Source organism: Acomys minous (genome assembly GCF_964271855.1).
Source record: "Acomys minous genome assembly, chromosome: 11".
In the NCBI taxonomy this organism is placed as follows: Eukaryota; Metazoa; Chordata; class Mammalia; order Rodentia; family Muridae; genus Acomys; species Acomys minous.
Window position 1 is genome coordinate 89,291,955 of NC_140492.1, and position 19,421 is coordinate 89,311,375.

Genomic DNA, 19,421 nt, shown 5'->3' on the forward strand with positions numbered 1-19,421 from the left:
AATTAATAAGCAGCTCTGGAGACACTGGCAGTCTCCAGGTCACATTTTAGAGCCTCGGCGATTGGCGACTCGCAGGAGTCCCAGGTGGTCACCCTGCACACCCTCACACTCATGTCTGTGTCTCACTAGCATTCGTCTCCACTTACTGTCTCAATCCGCCTCATTTTGTGAGCAGCTTCATACCCTTGCAAATAATCACTGTATTCCCTCGGTGTTCCTTCCCCTATCCTCTTCTCAGGGAAAAAGATTTCCCCAAATAAAGTCGGAGCAGAAGGACCATACTTGATCTTTGAAGAATCACTCTATGTTCTATATCCATTTTTATAGGATTAACTTCTTGTTCCATTTTTTTCCTCAGTTATGAAATCGTATGATACCTTTTTTTCTTCTTCTTCAAAGTATTACACTGAAAATCACATGCAGATACTCAGCAAGCAGGATGTCATCTTCAAACACACAGTTCTCATGCTACGAGCTATTTATGAATTAATATTTCATATTTCTTTCTCATTTGTATAGTGATGACAATGCATACCCATACTATATTTATTTTAAGCATCTTACTATGAATTGCTTGAGGTCACTTAATCATGAGGTCTATAACATTTGCATTTTGAATTGTAACATCTCCCTTTATTATTCTACTGTTGAGTTTAATAGGGCAATGGGGAAGAATACAGCACAGGCTAAAGAAAATTAGATGCCAAACCTTTTATAATGATGACGTCCATTTGTTTGTGTTCCCTGTCATTAGCGAAGGAAGCTGCTATTGTGACAATGTGCCCTTCTGGAATAGACGTAAGATTTGGATTTACTCATCAGCTTCCTGGATACCAAAAAAAAAAATATGCTTCAGTAACTATGTTCAGCACTTATTTATTGAGCACTTGAAGTGTGTAAGGCATTGTGCATCTAAAGATGTAATAGTGAATGCTTCTAGTGCTATTCAGAAAGGATTAAAAGCCAGAGTCACTTCAACTGGCGTCCAGTTAAAAGGGAATTTCAAAGATCTTATATAGCAATGTTCTTTATTTACAAATAAAAGTCACATCTTAATTTTAGTGCCTCTACAACTCATAAATTGAGAGCTACCATAACCACAAGTAAAGAATAACATGAGGGTTGAAGAGATGGCTCAGCAGTTAAGAACATAGACTGGTCTTATAGAAGACCAATCTTCTGTTTCCAGCACCTATGCGATAGATCACAACCATATGTAACTCCAGTTCCAGGAGATTTAATGTGTTCTTCTGGCTTCTGTAGGCACCAGACATACAAAGTCCACAGACATACACATAGGCAAAACACTAAATATATATATAGTGATATATAATATATATTATATATAAAATATACATATATTATATTTATAATATATAAGAAAATATATAATATTTTCTTTAAAAATAAATAAATAAAAATCATCTAGGAAATTTTCATATAGGAGATAAGGGGTTCCCTTTGGAATCCAGGCTTCATGAACAATCCCTCACAATTCAGCTTATGGTGACAGGCTTTTCTGATATATGTAAGTGGAATAATAGATCCACAGATATTCTAAAAGACTGAAGAAAACCAGCAATATGGATTTGAGGACTGGTAAAAATCAATGCTTATAAACTTGACAACATATAAATGAGCTTGGTCATTTAAAAATATTTAGTAGACATAAACCCTTTAGAAATATAACATATGAGCATAGATTTTATCATCTTTGTTGCCAACTGAAGGACTATTGTGTGGCTAAGGGAGCTTAAAATAAGTTAGAAGTCTTACAGTACATGAAATTTAAATACATACATACATACATACATACATACATACATACATACGTGTGTGTGTGTGTGTGTGTGTGTGTGTGTGTGTGTGTGTGTGTGTGTAGGCAAAATCACTCAGTTACTACTGTGGACTCAGCTGGCATCACAGACCATTCTTGCTTCCCTATGCTAGGTGTCTCGGCAGCCTTTAACTGCAGCCATTTCCATTGTAAAAAATAATTTAAAAAGGAATATTTTCCATCTTCTGTTTGATTGTATGAGACAGGATATCACATAGCCCAGGATGACTTGGAACACACTATGTAGCTTGATAAAAAAAATACCTTCAGCTTGGGTCTAGAGATATGTCTCAATAGTTAAAAGCACTGGCTGCTCTTCAAGAGTCCTGAATTCAATTCTGTGCACTAATAATGGTGATTCACTATAGGATCTGACGCCCCATGGGATCTGATGGCCTCTTCTGGTCTGTAGATATGAGTGAAGACGTAGTACTCATATACACAAAATTTATAAACAAATAAAAAACTAAAACAATGAGATGTTGATCCTTCTTTCTCTACTTCCTTATGTTACATAAATGCATCACCACATCATCTTTATGTAGTATTGGGGTAGAAAACAACAACTATCTTCATGCTAGCCCAGCCCAACTGTTCTGTATTCTCAGTCCCATAAAAGTGTCTTACTAACATAACCTCTACCTTTCCACACTTTTGTTGATGCAAGCAAGGCAATAATGAGGGTCCCATGCAAAGGAATTTCACAGATACATTTCAGGAAGGCCCTAATGCTCATAAGATTGCTTACAATCATGATAGAAAAAAATGAGTAAAGGCATTTAAATAGAAAATTGCCTTCAATTTTGCAATCATTGAACATCCAAAATACGGAGAAGTAATTCCACTATGTATGTCAGTTCCTGAGAGACTGGACTGCCTAAAGGTGGTTAGCACAGTTTGTGGATCTTCAGAACCTGTGTTTTATGAAGCTTAAATGAGGATTGCATACAATGAGCAGAATTCCCTTGGCACACATATAAAAGCTTCACAGCTTGTGTGGTAAAGCCTGTGGGGTCCACCCTTAATATAGTTCAACTCCTTTATATACTAGACTGAGAAATGCAGAAAAAAAGAGTTAGTAGCAGAGTGGAAATCATTCACTTGTATTCTGCTTATAGTACACAAAAGTTCATAGCAAATATTTGCTGGTGTGTTGCCTAATAAGGAAGCATGAGTCGTTTAAAAGTTGCATCGAAAAGGAACTACTGAATAGTAGGGTTGAAAAATCTAGTCTCTCTTTTCAAAGTGCTGAAAACACTATCGAGTATGATCTAATGTGTTTAGATGTGCTATAAAGCTACTCAGTTCTTGCTAAGACTGCCATGAAGATTAATTGATCAAAGCTAGGTTTTCACATAAATGGTCCCAGTAAATGGTTTCTCTGTTTTCAGCATCTTTGTATCCAAACATTATACAAAGAACCAACAAGAGTCCTTGAGACTCTTTTAATAATGATATTCTTTTTACATTACTTTTTATATTGGATATATAATATAATTAAATCCTTCCTCTTTTCCTCCATCGAAACTCTACTTTCCCCTACTTTCTCTCTTTAAAATTCATGGTCTTTATTTTCATTAAGTAGCTTAATATACAGGTAAATACAAATTTGTATATCCCTAAAAACATAGGTACAATCTACACTCCATGGTTTCTCAACATTATACAAAGAACTACAGCCAACTAATGGTGATATTCATAAAAAAAAGTCAGTCTTGTGCAGTCTTTATAGACCAGACAAAAATAATTATGAGAGTCCCCAAGCCTCTTAAGAAGTCTGTAAAACTCTTGAGACTTAAAATGTGAAAGAAAACAAAACTCCACAGAATCAAAATTTGAGTTTTTTAACGTTAAGTATTTAAGAATATGAGACTTAGCTTATTATGCTTACTAACACCGTAATTGTAAGAAAAATTGAATTCTTAATGAGATGTACAGTTCTCTCAGATAATGATAAATGGGTCAAATGCATGCAAAAAGAAAACATTTGCTAGATATAACAAGTCAAAAGAATGATTTTTAATTGTTAATTGCCAAGGAAACAATTTTACCTCATATTCCTAAAATAATATGCTGAAATAATTACTTACCCATATTTGTATTGTTAAGATTTTAAAGTCATTTGAGAAGTGTTGGTAATTTTTAAAGGGCTGTTTAATTGACAGAGCAAGGACTAGAAAAGAAGCATTCTATGTCAATGAAACAGTGACCAAGGAAACAAAATAAATGAGTTAAATATAATTAATAAAGTAATTAAATTAATTAAAACTTATAATGCTCTCGGCAATCATCACCAATCAAGCTGATATTTTTTGACATTTAATAGTGACAACGTGGCCCCACATTGGGTGACACTTATTGGCTCTGTTTTTTAATAATTAAACTTTATTATACAACCCGACTACCTTACACAGAGGGGAAAAAAGGTTAAAGGAAAACAAGAGTGAACCTTCTGGTATCTGTTGCACGGGGTGTGTCCCTTGGTGTCTCTGGCCTGTGCACTGGTCTGGCCTGTATGCTGATCCTTTTCCGATCTGCCTGCACTCGAGCTCAGTCAGAACCTGTTGCCTCCTCTCGTCCTCTTTCTGGGTCTCGCTCCTTCTCTTGTGGCAGTTCTTCTTCTTTCTAGAATGTTTTCCTCTCTAAGCCCCACTTATCTCCTTTGCTCTGTCCAGGTGGGAGGGCTTTTTATTAAGCAAAAGGTAAGTCACAGGACAGTAAGCAGTAATTAACATCAAAATACATGAGATTATACCCCAACAATGTTCTCTATTCACAGGTTCAGGAATTCTCATAGCTAATAGATATAAGAAATCATAATAGAATTGTTATTGATTATTCAAATCTGCATTATAAAAATTTCAACATATAAATATTAATGAAAATTAAAAGACAGATACTAGTTTTTAATATATTATCATTGTAATTATATTGAACTTTTAAAACTAAATTTAAAATAAGTGAAATTTTGTGAAATGATTAATATATATTTGTAGTGTAGCTCTATATGACTTTACCTGCACTTGCAATTTCAAGAATTTTATATATAAGAACATATGATCTTAATCCATGCTTTAACCTTAGCAACTGAAATTTTATAGAGAATTTTTACAGATCCAAGTTACATATTTGTAGAAAATTGATAGGTTCTTAAATTTTTAAATGGATAAACTATACATGTAGAATTGTACATTTTCATTTAAAATATTGGAGATAATATTAAAATTCATCACATACTGTAAGTCTGAAAATGTACATTCTGGCTCATAGTTAGTGTATTCTTATAATAAAGATTATTGAATAGTCCATCTTTATATTTAGATGTCATAGGTAACTATTAGGTCATAAGTTTCAACAAATTTATGTAATGAATTTTTAATAAAAGTATATTAAGTTTGAAGGTTCATAGAAGTGCAAATAGTAGCATCACAATAGTTTTGATTCAAAAACCATCTTTATTCTTGTAAAGAAAAATTAACAACAAATATTTCTTAAGGAGTAAAAACTCCTGAGTCTTACATGGTTGTGAATATAAAATGTGACTTGATTTCCTCTTGTGGACTGAATATAGGCCTTTTAAAAGAAGCAGCTTTTGCTGATATAGCTCACAGTTTAAGACAATAGACCAGCACAAATCTAAGTCATATGATAGAAGAGATAAACTATTGAGAAGCTACTTCCAAAGCACAGAGTTCAGAAAGTGACATAGCTACCTATTACTATTTGCAAGTGTGGTACTGAACAGATCTGCCAGCTGGGTATGGCTGAAAAGGTATATGGGTACAAACTAAACTCATTTAAATGCCATTGCCCTAAAGGCTGATATCCTTATCGTTCGAGATATTCATATATATTTTTTCCTGATTTTTTTTTCCAGAATGCTCTGGGCCATTGGGAATCGAAGGTGGGATCATATCCAATCAGCAAATCACAGCTTCGTCTACTCACCGAGCTCTTTTTGGGCTCCAGAAATGGTACCCCTACTACGCTCGGCTCAATAAGAAGGGACTTATAAATGCCTGGACAGCAGCTGAGAATGACAGGTGGCCGTGGATTCAGGTAAGAGGGGGGAAGGGACAAATCCATTTTCCTAATAATAAGAATCATTTATGGAAGTAAACTCGGGAGAATTTGCTGTGATTCTTTGTTAAGGTTAAAGTGTGATTTAGTTTAGGAACAAACTGGCTGCAAATTCTAAAAAGGTTGGAGACATGCACGTACTCTGAAAATGTAAAAACAGCATTAAGATGAAAGCAGTTTTAGATCAAAATACACTGTTTTAAATTATATTGAAGTATGAGATCTTGTTATGTGCATATGTTTATCCATAAAGTCTTAACATTTAGCAACGGAGTCTGAAACAAAAAAGTAAAAATTTTATCTATGTAGTCTTTGTGAGAATTAGTTTTCCATCTGCAAATATAAAATGCACATCAGTCAGGAAAATATCCAACTGTATGTAGAGCCCTCTTTTTTATAAATGAGAGGATTTTAATTCATTGTGCCTTTGATTCTCACCCCCCAGATACTTTTAAAACAGTAGAAAACAACAATTCATTGCGATAGTAAGTACATTGCCAGAGAAGAGATAACAAAGTAAAGCTGATATCTCACAGTCTGTCCATTGAAGCTTCCTGGGCACTCGAGTAAAAGCATAAATTAGATGTACTAGGAAGAGAAAATGTATGGCAAAACCTGATGTCCGTGGTCATTCATGTGGTTCCATAATGTAGTGACTGTCTACCACATCATTAGTAGCACATACTAAAAGGAAGAAAAGTCCAGTATACTGAAAATCAGGGCAGTCATGTTGAAACTACAGAAAATTTTGAAATAAGGTGACTTTGGGAAGTAGCTCTAGATGATCAGGAAACAGCATAACGAAAAGCCCTACATGAGAATCCAACGAACGGTGTACAGAGAATCCAGACAAGCAGAGTTATGGGAGAAATGCATTTAAATCCAGTGGAGAGTTTGCCAATGTGGTAGGGTGACTCTAAACGGCTTGTGCATCATTCTGTTGCCATGGAGTCCTCTAAATTAATTTTATTAGATAAATGATCATTTCACCGTGATTTGAGTCAGAGAAACATGGAACACTTTATGTTACATTAAGTATAATATATTTAGAGGTTTACATACAGGTATTAATAGCAACAAAATTAATTTGTGGTTGGGTAGAAAGACTTTCCTACTTCAAAACTAAGCCAAACCTCTTTCAGTGTCTTTCTTTGCTGGAGTCTCTTAGTAAATTATATATAAACCAGGTGCACTGCCTTTATCTTCACAGCCATATAGAGTTCATATATGAAGTACATATTCTGTTTGTGAATTAATCTTGGCATGCATTTGCAGAACTTAACTCAAAATCCACAACTGAATATTTCAATCTGTAGCTATATGTGTACAAAAGTACCAGATTATAGAAATATGACATCTATAACAGGGTGGCATCAAAATGATTTTTAAAATTAGGGTTAAAATAGATATATTAAGAAATATATTAATTTGATAGTTATCTTTCTAGACACATTTTAGCCATCCTACTCAGCTAGCCTCAAATGGATTTTTAGAACTGCCATATAGAACCTTAAACATTCTCTAAATACTGTTTGAACATTTCACATATGAGTAATGAGTACTCTGTTTACATGGTTACCTACTGTTTTTATTTGTTTTACAATCCTTTCCTTCTATCTGACTCCTTTTCAAGTTCACAGCCTTTATTCTTTAATTATAGTAGTTTTATTTATATACAGAATAGTTTGTAAGCACAATTTGCTGATTTCATTTTGCACTGTTTGTATGTGTGTTTGCTTAAAACTGGTATTAGAAAGCCTATCTGAGAGGTTTCCCAGGAGAAGGCTGATTCCCCCTCTTTCAGTGGAGGTTTATTGGCAATAGTTCATTATCAAGGGTGGTGTCTCATGAGATCCTTCCATCAACATTGGCATGTAAGTTGGTGTGGTCATTTTTAGCTCTTTTTTTTTTCAACTATATTGTTGGGATTTTATACATGCAGATTGTCTGGCATACAGGGAAAGCATTATCTCCCAGGAAATGTGCTGATCTTCTAACTCTTAGAATCCTTCTGTTCTCTTCTGCAATCTTATACAAAATTTGCAAAACCTTTAGTGTTTGGGGTATGTAGTTTATGTATACCCAGTGATCTGTTGTACTTGGCATTTCCACTAGTTTTGCCTTTGTGTAACACTCTTTGTCTGCTTCTGATTGAAGTTTCAATGACAAAGAGATGAGAGCTAAGATTATCTGTGGGTAAAGACAAATATTTAGAAAGCAGTTAGAAATTGTGCTGGTTTAGGAAATTGGTAGTAGCAGATTCTTCTCAAAGGTCTATGTCCTTACTGGCCACATGTACTGGGCTGAGCTTACAGTACCATGTATTTATTCTCTGGTACTAAGTCCAATGAAATAGTTGTTGGTTACTCCATGATATAAATGCCACTATTGCCCATTTTAAATAACTTGCTGTTCTGTAGCTTGTAGTCATTGCAGGGAGATTGAGCCAGTGACCGTTTTAACCCCTTCAATGCCTTCATAGTTCCATCTAAAACAGTGAGAGCTAGTCCTCAGGCAAGAGACTTTCAGGTTAGTTTGTGCTTGATTCCTCTAAGTGTTTGCTCAAGGTACCTTCTTTTTCTGGTGTGGGGGAAGTCAAAGTCAATAATCTATATTTTAGCGGTTTTGTGAACTCTCCTGACCAACAGCTTGAAAAGAGGTCTCCCATGTCCTGCACTGGAATTTCAGTAGCTAATCTTTGACTTTTTAAGAGGAGTCCCCTTAAAGGAGGAGCCCCAACAGGAGTACCTTCATTAAGTGTGTGTGTATGTGTGTGTGTGTGTGTGTGTGTGTGTGTGTGTGTGTGTATGTGCTTGCAGGTCTGTCTGTGTGTTTGTGTGTCTCTGTGCCTCTCTCCATGTTCAATTTTAAGTAAACATAAAATAATCACTCTCTATGGATTTTAGAACATCCTAGTGTTGTTTATCCTTCCTTCTTCCCTCTAACCCTATATTGCTCTTCTTTCCTCCCTCCCCAGGTTGGTCCCAACCCTCACAGTCTTACATCTCTTTCGCAGCACCTGTATCCTAACATCTTCCTCTCCATCTCTGTGACCCACTGTTCTCCTTTACTTTCTTGGTTTTAATGGTTGCTCTATGTTAAACATTCGCATCTAAAGATTTAGAGTTATGTTCCACAAATGAGAGACATCGTGAGTGTTTGGTTTTAGGGTCTGGGTTAGTTTCAGCCGTCTGTCTTCACTGTCATGATTTTAGTTTTCATTGCAGCTGAACGGTTCCATAGCATATACGTACTTCATTTTCATTGTTCATTGCTCAGTTAAAGAATATTTAACTTTTTTTTTTTATTTCCTAGCTATTGTGAATAAAGTAGTAATAAACATGGCTAAGCCAGTATTTGTGAAGCAGAATGTTGACTCATTTGGACAATCTTAAATATACTCATCTTTGTTTTATTTATTATTTATTTTGGTTTCTTGAGACAGGGTTTCTCTCATAGTCCTGGCTATCGTGGACTCACTTAGCAGACCAGGCTGGCCTCTGCCTCCCTAGTGGTGGGATTAAAGGCATGTGCCACCACGTCCAGCAATGCACTCATCATTTATAGGGACAGATTTATCATTTTATTTCTGGACTAGTTTCTCATGTACTTAACACAACACATCATTTTTTTTCAAAGTAAAGTATGTATGTCTTCTTTGTCTAAGAGAAGTAATCATTCAATGGAACAAGAAAATGGTCACCTCAGAAAATTTTAGATTGAAGATAAGTTGATCATCTTAAAGAGAATAATCATACATTTATCTTTCTTCAAAGAGGAATGATATTAATCCCCATGAAGGAGATAGTGTGTGGCGATGGAATTATTTTTTATGTGAAAATGATAGTGAACTCAGGAGAAATAACCTGTGTAAAGGCCAACATAACATGTTTTGTAGAGGAAGATCACTTGCACAAAATGAACTGAAATTCAAAGCTTGCCACTGCTATTCAATATGCAGGCATTGTTTATATCCTCAGGGAACATATTTTATTGCTGTAGTCTTTAAGAGATCTTATTTCATGTTATTTTTCTAAAGAGAAAGTATCAATTAGTTAAAGCTCATACTTAAAAAACTGATTCTAATTAGGTACTATATTCTCTGTGTTGGAGAAGTCATTATTAAATTTTCCTCTTTCTTGATTCTTTTATTTATATTCAGCATTTCAAATGAAGTTTTAGAGTACTTTGTTAAATCCACTTATAATAAGTAAGTGCACTGCTCTTTTAATCCTTCAGGTGTATGACATAATATACTAATTTTTAGTGTGCAATTTAATTTTCTTCTTTGTCTTGATGAAATGAAGATTAAAATTGCCAACTTAAATTTATACAATGAGCATTTAATTATTGATGGTACCATGATGTTCATAGTTGGTTCATATTTAAAAGGTTAGTATAGTAAATGTAGCTCAACAAAATTTTAGTTTATTTTCATGAATTTTTCTGAGCTTTTGCTCTTATATTTTTTCAAGCTATTAAGCACAGCCACATCAAGCTTCAGATTATTAGTGCCCAAGGATATAAGTTGTTAGTTCTGAATCATGCATTAGAAACAGGAATTTTGCACATGATAGTATGTTTGGGATTACTTCATTGAAAAATCTAAAACACTTCTATTAAACCTTTGGATGTTTTTGCTAACTGAATAGCATTAGCCAGGCTGACTACTTGCTATTTATTTTTAAAGATTTATTTTCTATTTCTGTTTATTTTATAGGAATATGCAATAGTGTTTCATTTCCTTTTTTTTTTTTTCTTTCTGATGTGATTTTGGGTCCTCACATACTGAATGTCTAGCTATTTATGTATGCAGACTATTACCAAACATTTACTAAACGATGCTCAGATGCTGTGATTTACTATATTCGGTACTGAAACAGCAAAACAGTACCCTAGTTGAGATGCTTCAGTGCTCTGCGTCAGCCAGTCTTGGAAGCATAGGCCAGTGTCTTCCAGGCCAACCTGGGAGATTTAGTGTAAGACACTGGCCTTGTAGTCAGTAGAAGAGTGCTTGCTCATGCCTGCTACCAAGCCACAGTACCCTTTCAGGAGGTCAAGAGAGCAGCTCTGGGTATGCAGATGCAAAAGGGAAAAAGAAAGAAAACTACAAAGACAGGATATCTGAACTTGTCTCAGTAACATACAGCATAATCACACCATTTTACCCTGTGCAAACAGCTTATTTTAGCAGTACTTTTTATCAAACCCTAAAATGACATATATGTGTAACTGCAGAATGTGAAGAAAGTACCATTTCCCTATTCATTGCATAACTCTATTGTTACATGTTGATGGGGATAATATAGAATAATACTTTAGACTTTCAGTTGGAGGTTAACTTCCTACTCGTCTCTGTGTTGGTGGTAGTCTTTTAACACGGAGTAAAGTATATTGGGTCTCTTCTGTTTGAAAAAAAAATCCATTTTACTTTCAGGAGATTTGGCCATGGTCTTAACACGCTTCTTTTCTTTGAGTCACACTGTATGTAAATGAAAAAGGAAGATAGCTCCCACATTATAATACATGCAGGATTATGAGTCCTTTGGCAAAAATAAAGGCACAACAGTGCTCCTCAAAGCAGCTGCGTGTCATCCTCAGACTGCATGCTTAAAAACTCCATCAGCCTGCGAAGCATGGGGACTTGATCATTATGTTGAGTTTTCTTTCTGCCTCAGTTATGATAAGAGATAAATTAAAAAAGCAAACAACAAGTTTGCTTGAGTGTGACAATGGATCCTGGTGATGTTGTGCTTGAAATCCCAGAGTGGTGACTTGAGAGGTAGGGAAAAGGAAAGCAAGAGCAGAGAAATTAAGTAGGAAGGAAACGCAGGAGTCGGGGAAGCATCTGTGAGCTATACCAGAGTGCATTTTGGGAGTGTTCTTGGCTTTAGTGTCAGTGGGTAACTAAGTGCTCTGTTACTAGTTATGGAACAGTGTAACTTTACTATGAGCTCGGTCTTATGTACTAGTTATGGAACGGTTAATGCTCCAACATGACTCCTGGTTCTTTTTTATTAGTAGAAAAGGACATTATGTAAAAAAAAAATTACCCACTTGCTGCATTTGAAACACAACTGATAATTACTTTACGAAATTACATTTCAAGTTTTCACACTGGAAATTCCATACATAGGAAAGCTTGCTTGATACTTGGTCCTCTCTCTCTCTCTCTCTCTCTCTCTCTCTCTCTCTCTCTCTCTCTCTCTCTCTCTCTCTCAGAATGATGCAAAACCGCCTCATCATCAGACTAGTTTTCAGGATAACAGTTATAGTGCCTCCATAGTTACTTATTGGCCATTTCTCCCTTATCCTTATATTGCGATCATCTGGTGGTGATGATGGGAAATCATACGATTTTCACCTATTTTACATCCGTTTTCATAACACCATGAAAAGACTGCTAATGGATTCATATGAATGACTATTGAAAGAGCAGGGAATATGTAATAAAGTGATTTATTTCCCATAGTAACCACACAACATTCAAGGACTCTAATAGTACCCAAGCAACTTGCTACATTCCCTTCAGTTACATATGATATCCCACTGCTGACATATAGTATACAATGAATCCAAAACATCTCATTCATCTTCCAGAGAAAGGAATCTAACTTGATAATAACCCAATGATCAGCATTTCCTCCCCAATCACTACATACTGCTTTCACAAGTCACAATAGAGAAATATGAGTGAAATCTGTAAGTTACTTACGGAGAAGCCTGCCAGTCAAACTCTGCACCAAATATCTCAAGTTATACTTTTGTTTTCTCATTTATATTTCATTCCTGAAATGCTAAAAAAAATGAATGTTTGGGGCCATCTAGATAGCCTAGCAGGTCAGGGCTCTTGTTGCCAATTCTGATGACCTGAATTAGATTTCTGAGACCCACATAATAGAAGAAGAGAGCTGACTCCTGAGAATTATCCTCTGACTCCCACAAATTTACTCTTGCATGTGCAGGCACACACCACACACATGCAAGCCTACACATACACATACAAACACACACACACAAAAAAAACATACACCACATACAAGCATACAGCCACAGAACACACAATACAGGCATACACACACAGACCTCACACACATACAAGCATACACACACATACCACGGACATACAGGCATATACACACACCGCACACATATAAGCATACACACACACACACCACAGACATACAGGCATATTCACACACCACACACAGACAAGCATACACATACAGACATACAGTCATATATAAAAACCACATATAGGTTTATGCCACATACATATACATACCACATACATACAGGTACACACTACACACACACACACACACACTACAAACACAGTCACAGACACAGGCATTCACACACTAAAATTTAATCAAAACTTTATATTTTTTATTTTTTACAATTTATCCACATTACATGCCAATTGTTACCCCCTCGCTCAGTATCTTCCTGTTCCCATCTCCCCTCTTCTGCCCTATTCCTCTCCAACTCCACGTGGAGAATGAGCTGCCCATCTGCTACATCTGAACAGGGGACTAGATTCTCTACATGCATTGTCCTTGGTTGGTACATCAGTCTGTGCAGAGCTCTCTATGTCCAGATCCTTTGGCCTTGGTGGTCTCCTTGTGGAGCTCCTGACGGCTCTGAGTCTTTTCATCCCTCCCCCACTCTTCCGTATGACTCTCAATGCTCTGCTCTGAGAGTCCAACTCCGAGTCCCAGCAGCTCTGCAGATCCCCCATTTGGTGGAGTCTCTCAAAGGATATCTATGTTGGCCTAATATCCATCTATAAGTGAGTATCTTTCTGGGTCTGGGTTACCTCACTCAGGATGATCTATTCTGTTCCATCTGTTTGCCTGCAAATTCCTTTTCTTTCTTTCTTCCTTCCTTCCTTCCTTCCTTCCTTTCTTTTTTTTTCTTTGCCTGCAAATTTCAAGGTTTCCTTGTTTTTAATAGCTGAGTAGTATTACATTCTGTAAATGTACCACAATTTCTGTATCCATTCTTCAGTTGAGGGGCATCTAGGTAGTCTTCTGATTCTGGTTATTATGAATAAAGCTGCTATGGACATAGTTCAGCAAATGTCCTTGTTGTATGATGGAACATCTTTCGGATATATGCCCAGGAGTGGTACGTCTGAGTCTTGAGGTAATAATATACTGAGTGTTTTTAATTGTTTTTGATAAAATTTTTTGCTATAATAGCAAGAAAGAAGTCTAGAAACTGAGACATAATTTTATAATTTATATGTCTCCTCTCCCTTTAAGATGAATATCCTTAGATAGTAAAAAACAAAACAAAACAAAAAAAGCAACCTAGTGTTTGTCTAACAAGGAGATAATTAATAAGTTTTCCTTGTAAAAAATACTTCATGTTCATGAGACTTCATGGGTATGTCTTTTGACATTCCTAGGAGATCCAGGGCAAAGCAAACTGTCTCATCCTCTGGTTCTAGCACACTTTCTGTCTCCTTTGGGCAAGGATCCCTGAACCCCACCAAATGGTCAACCAAGTAAGAAGTGACATTAGGCAGATTGAGTAGGACGGATTTAGGAAATCATAAAACCATGCATATATATGCAACAATAATTGATGAAAATATAGACCATAAAAACTGAGAGAAAGCTAAGACTAGTACGCAGGAGGATTTGAAGAGAAGAGCTGGGATGAAGAAACGATGCAATAATACTCCACTAACAAATATATAAATAATATTTCCTCGTTTTACTTGCTATCCGTGTTGGCCCTGAGGAAGCTTTTTAAAGTCGAACTAGGATTTTCAAAGTTTGAAACTTTAAAGGCCCTTTTATGGGACCACCTCCATCATTTTAGACTATATTAAAATGAAGAAAATAATGAGACCATACAAAGCAACAACTCTGTATCTATGAGAAAATCATTCACAATGCAGAATCTCTGGATACAGAATCCTCCTTGATTTCTTTTGTGGCCGCCATTCCCTTGGTTCTGTCTTGGCTTCTCATCCCACAGGCAGCTAGGCAACCTCTGATATGTACAGACCTATTCCTGGCATGGGGGACTGAAGTGCTGTAAGCTGCAGTCGCCTTTGAGAGACTATTATCTTTCTGAGCCACTTACAAACCTCTGTAGCTAACTGTACTCTTCAGTATTGTGAGGCAGAATCCTCTCAGCCAAGGGCGTTAAGCCTGCTTAGCAGAGAACTCCCTGTGGGAACCGGTCTTAATGAATAAGGGTCACTCCTGTCTCTCCTGCAGCAGTTTAACACAGCTGCATCAAATGCCTTCTGCAGGAAGGCAGAAACTTTCCTGGCAGCCTGTCCTCCAGTACCTACATGTGAGAAATGCAGAGAGGTTGTAGAAAAGTGTGAGCCTGAAGTAATGCTTTGCCTGTCTCTTCATGTTTATCTTCTGGGAGCCGGCGCTATTACTATTTGGACAGGGCTGAAGGAATCCCTTATTTCTACAGCAGACACTGAGCAAATTTGTTCAGCCCCAGTGCCTCACTGAAAACCTCCTTGTGTTGAAAATATGACCAACTACCAAGCCACCTGGCCTCATTCTGAAGGCTTCATTTTCTCATGGCTGCAATTAACTTGAAAGCTTTTTCTATCTTGGAACTCTCAAAACTAACTGGACATAAACCTGGTGAAACAGACACACAGCCACCTATACTAGTTAGAAACAGATGCATTTCCCGTGGCGTGCTATTAGCTGAAAGGAGCTCTAGCTACTCCGTGTGTTTACCAACACTTTCAAGTCACTCATTTAATTCATATTATTCGGGTGTGCAGATATAGATGAGTTATCTGGGTTTCCTAAGCTTGTATGATGCAGAATCATGACTCAGAGTCAGACAGCTGGTGTGAGAAATCAGTTCTGAAAAAGCAAGTTCTGCATACTCTTCAACAGCTTGTGGTAATTCCTTTCGATTCGGGGTGGGTAGGAGGTGAACGTGGTACATAGTTAAGTGTGAAATTTTCCTACAACGCAGAGTGTTGAATTTCCTACAACTCGAAGGTAAGAGTTTCGTGTTTGTCCATCAGCCCGTATTCCACTGCTAGTCTGTAACAGTGGTTCTCAAAGTTTACATAAAAGGCGCATTATGATCTCTTTAAACAGGGCTCCTCTCTTAGTTTCTGAACCAGTGGGTCAGAGAATGGCCAAGGGCAGATACCTTACGTGCACTTTGATACCGTCAGTACAACTCAAGCTTGCTGTCTAGCAAGAAACATTTTAGAGCTGTCTGTTTAATTATTAGAAGTTGCTTTATTAGCTATGCCGAGATCCTGGAGTACAGTACACTATGCTTTAAAATATGACCTCAGTGTGATGCATTTCAAAGTAATGGATGGTAAAGGTACATCACAAAATCTACGACCTAGCTTCCTCTTGGTGATGCTTTATTGTTAGACTGACTGTTTCTGTCACTCTAAGGTAAAGGCCATTAATACACATGTGGAAAATGTTCATGTTCAATTGTTTCCAAAGGATTTTTCTTTGCCTTCAATAATTAAGCCAGAATTAAATAGTAAAAGGAGTGTAAAAATATCTACATCCCGCAAGACCTGGCTTTAAATGTTTTATTTTTATATCTGCAATCATGTCATAAAAGACGAACTTCCTACATTTCATGAACCCAGAGTATAATCCTTTTACGTTTTAATTATTAAAGGTGACTTTGGCATTTCCCCATATTGTAGGATGGCCTTAAGTAAGTTTCTCAAAACAAATGGGAACCAAATAGATTAAGTCCAAAAAAATGAGGGAAAGAATTCAGAAATAAGAGGGAAAGTCTTAGACTGAAGACTTTGGGGGTTATCTGGAAATACTAGCACAGTAAAATATGAAAAGGGAACCTGCCTCCAAAGTGGGAAGACATACCAGGTGAAACTAAGTTCACATGAAATATTGATTAAGGATTTTCCAATGGGCTCTTGACTCTGTCAAAGCTCGAACTTTGAACAGTGGCTTGCCAACTGTCATCTTATGAACACCCAGCACAATATGCAGCAGGAAAAATCCTATTTGTACAAGTTCAGTTACTTGGAAAAGTGACCAGTCTGGTTTTACTATTCTTGATCATAGTGTCTAGTAAGGGGGTGGAAAAGTAAGGCCCTTGCTCTATTAGGTGGGTAGAAGTGGATTAATTAATTAATTACTTCCATATTGGTGCATTATGGATGTACGATCCTTTCTCCTTTCTGCTTATCTCCTTTAACCACCCCCCCCCCATTAGTTCTAGGATCACAGTTAGTGGAAGGTAGTTTGGCAATGTCCATTTAAACTAGACAAATGCTAGAGAAGTGAGAATCCTGGGATAAAGTGTCATTGTCTTGCTTGCTTGCTTTTCTTTTTTCCTTTTTTATTTTCTATTTCCATCTAACCATTTTTTTAGACCAAAAGTTTCGCAGCAGAACCACTGTGCACGGCTCACAGGAAGAAACTAACTGAACTTCAAGGCTATGAAAAAGTGAATCCATTTTCCATTAATGCGTTGAGAACATATTTTTATATCATATATTGGCTACATTTTCCCCATGTGTTTATTCTTAATGTTGCTGCTGCTGCTTTCCAGAATTGATATATTTAATTAAAATTGTAGCTGTTTTAGCCTAACATTGGTATACTTAATATAGATTGCTTCATTTTCTTATGATTTTGGTTCTAGGAAAAATAATCTAACTCTCTCTCATGCACAAATAAGCTCATAGTTTTCTTGCTTCTATTATGTACTTAATGCTCCAATAGTTTGAAGTATTTCTGCTGTGAGTTCATAACATATAGACATTATTTTGTTTCTCAGACTTAAACAACTCTTTTAAACTTAGGTCTTCATATTTGATTCCTCTCATTACAGCCATTAATAGATTAAGTAGTAAATTTAGAAGTAGATATGAATTTTTTCTATTTTAGTATTCCTAGCAGGAGCCTAGCCTGAGCCAGTATCTGTGTGTATATAATGATATTTTCCAAGCCTTTAAATAAAACACAGTAATCCCATAGAATAAAAACGCCATAATTTAATGTAATTGCCAATGAATCTTAGATTTTCCTTTGTGAGGGGCCTTAGCTTAGATGTGAAAATTGTACATAAAAAAATGTAAAAGAGGAATTCATTATCTAATACATTTGAGAATACCTTTCTTGTTTTCTAATCTGCAGCAGATGAACTGCAATTTATTGAGCACTGAGAACTGGTAGCTTCTTGTTCTTTTCTTTATGATGTCTTATTCCAGTTAATTTTTCATTTGTCGTGGAAGAGGCACATACCACAATACATGCTTGGAGGTCAGGGGACAAGTTGTAGGAGTTACTTCTCTCTGTCCACTCTGTGGGTACCAGGAGTCAAACTCTGACCATCAGAATTTATGGCAAGCTCTTTCACATGCTGGGCTGTCTTGATGAACCCTTTTATATTTTTTTCTGCATAACATTTTCCATTTTTTTTCCTAAGAACTTACTCTGGTAGATAACTAACTATTAGGAATGGAACATGTTGTCTCACCTTATATTCCTACCAGCTTCACTGGCTGCTCTTTCATAAACAAAATCATATTATACTTTTTATGTTTCATAATACATATATATTAAAGGAAATAGGATATAGAGGGAAAAGAATATGTCACATCATCTGGTCTTCGCTCTTTAAATCTTACACAGACCAAGCATACTTGTACAAACAGTACTACTCTGTTGAGAAGTAATGTCACCTTCAATGACAGTAATGATGGCTATTAACTGTCACTTTATTTTTTAATATTTTATTAATTTATTCATATTACATCTCAATTAGCCCATCCCTTGTATCCTCCCTCTATCCCTTAACTGTCACTTTAAATAAAGTTACTTAAACATTTTATGGATTAGCTTCTTTGTAATGAAGCATCACCAACAACCAAGGGTCCTTTCAGATGGCGCAGATTACACAATAAACATGGAGGAAAATATTGACTGCGTAGCTAGTGATTGATTAGTTTATTCCCACCAAGTCAACAAATATTTATTGAGAACTGCAGACACGACCCTTACCTCTCTTCCAGTATCGTTTTGATGTGTTTGCACACAAAGCAAGTTATGAGGTGATCATGTTTTATTCTAGAATGTAAAAGGTAGATATTTCAACCTTTGGTTTTAGTAACTGTGTATGGTAGTTTGAATAGGTATGGCCTCAATAGCTTGACTAGGAAGTGGCACTATGAGAAGGCAATGCCTTGCTGGAGGAAGTGTGTCGCTGTGGAGGCAGGCTTTGAGGTCAGATGCACAAGGTATGCCCAGTGTGGGACATGGCCTCCTTCTGCTGACTCCAGATCAAGGAGTAGGACTCTGTGCTCCTTCTCCAGCACCATCTCTGCCTGCACGCTGCCATGCTTCCCGCCATGATGATAACGGACTAAACCTCTGAAACTGTAAGCCAGGCCCAGTTAAATGTTCTCCTTTATGAGTTGCCATGGTCACAGCATCTCTTCACAGCAATAAAACCCTAACGAAGACACTGTGGTGTGAGGCTGCAACAGGTCCAAGGC

General features: G+C 36.5%; 1 protein-coding gene across 2 annotated transcripts in view; it reads left to right on the forward strand.

Annotated features, from left to right (window-relative positions):
- Positions 1-19,421, forward strand: part of EDIL3 (EGF like repeats and discoidin domains 3) — a 460,517-nt gene that overhangs the window by 301,305 nt on the left and 139,791 nt on the right. For both annotated transcript variants that reach the window (XM_084802296.1, XM_084802295.1), the window contains one exon: positions 5,715-5,896. In XM_084802296.1, coding sequence (XP_084658422.1) covers positions 5,715-5,896 — 182 coding nt within the window. The remainder of the gene's footprint in view (positions 1-5,714; positions 5,897-19,421) is intronic.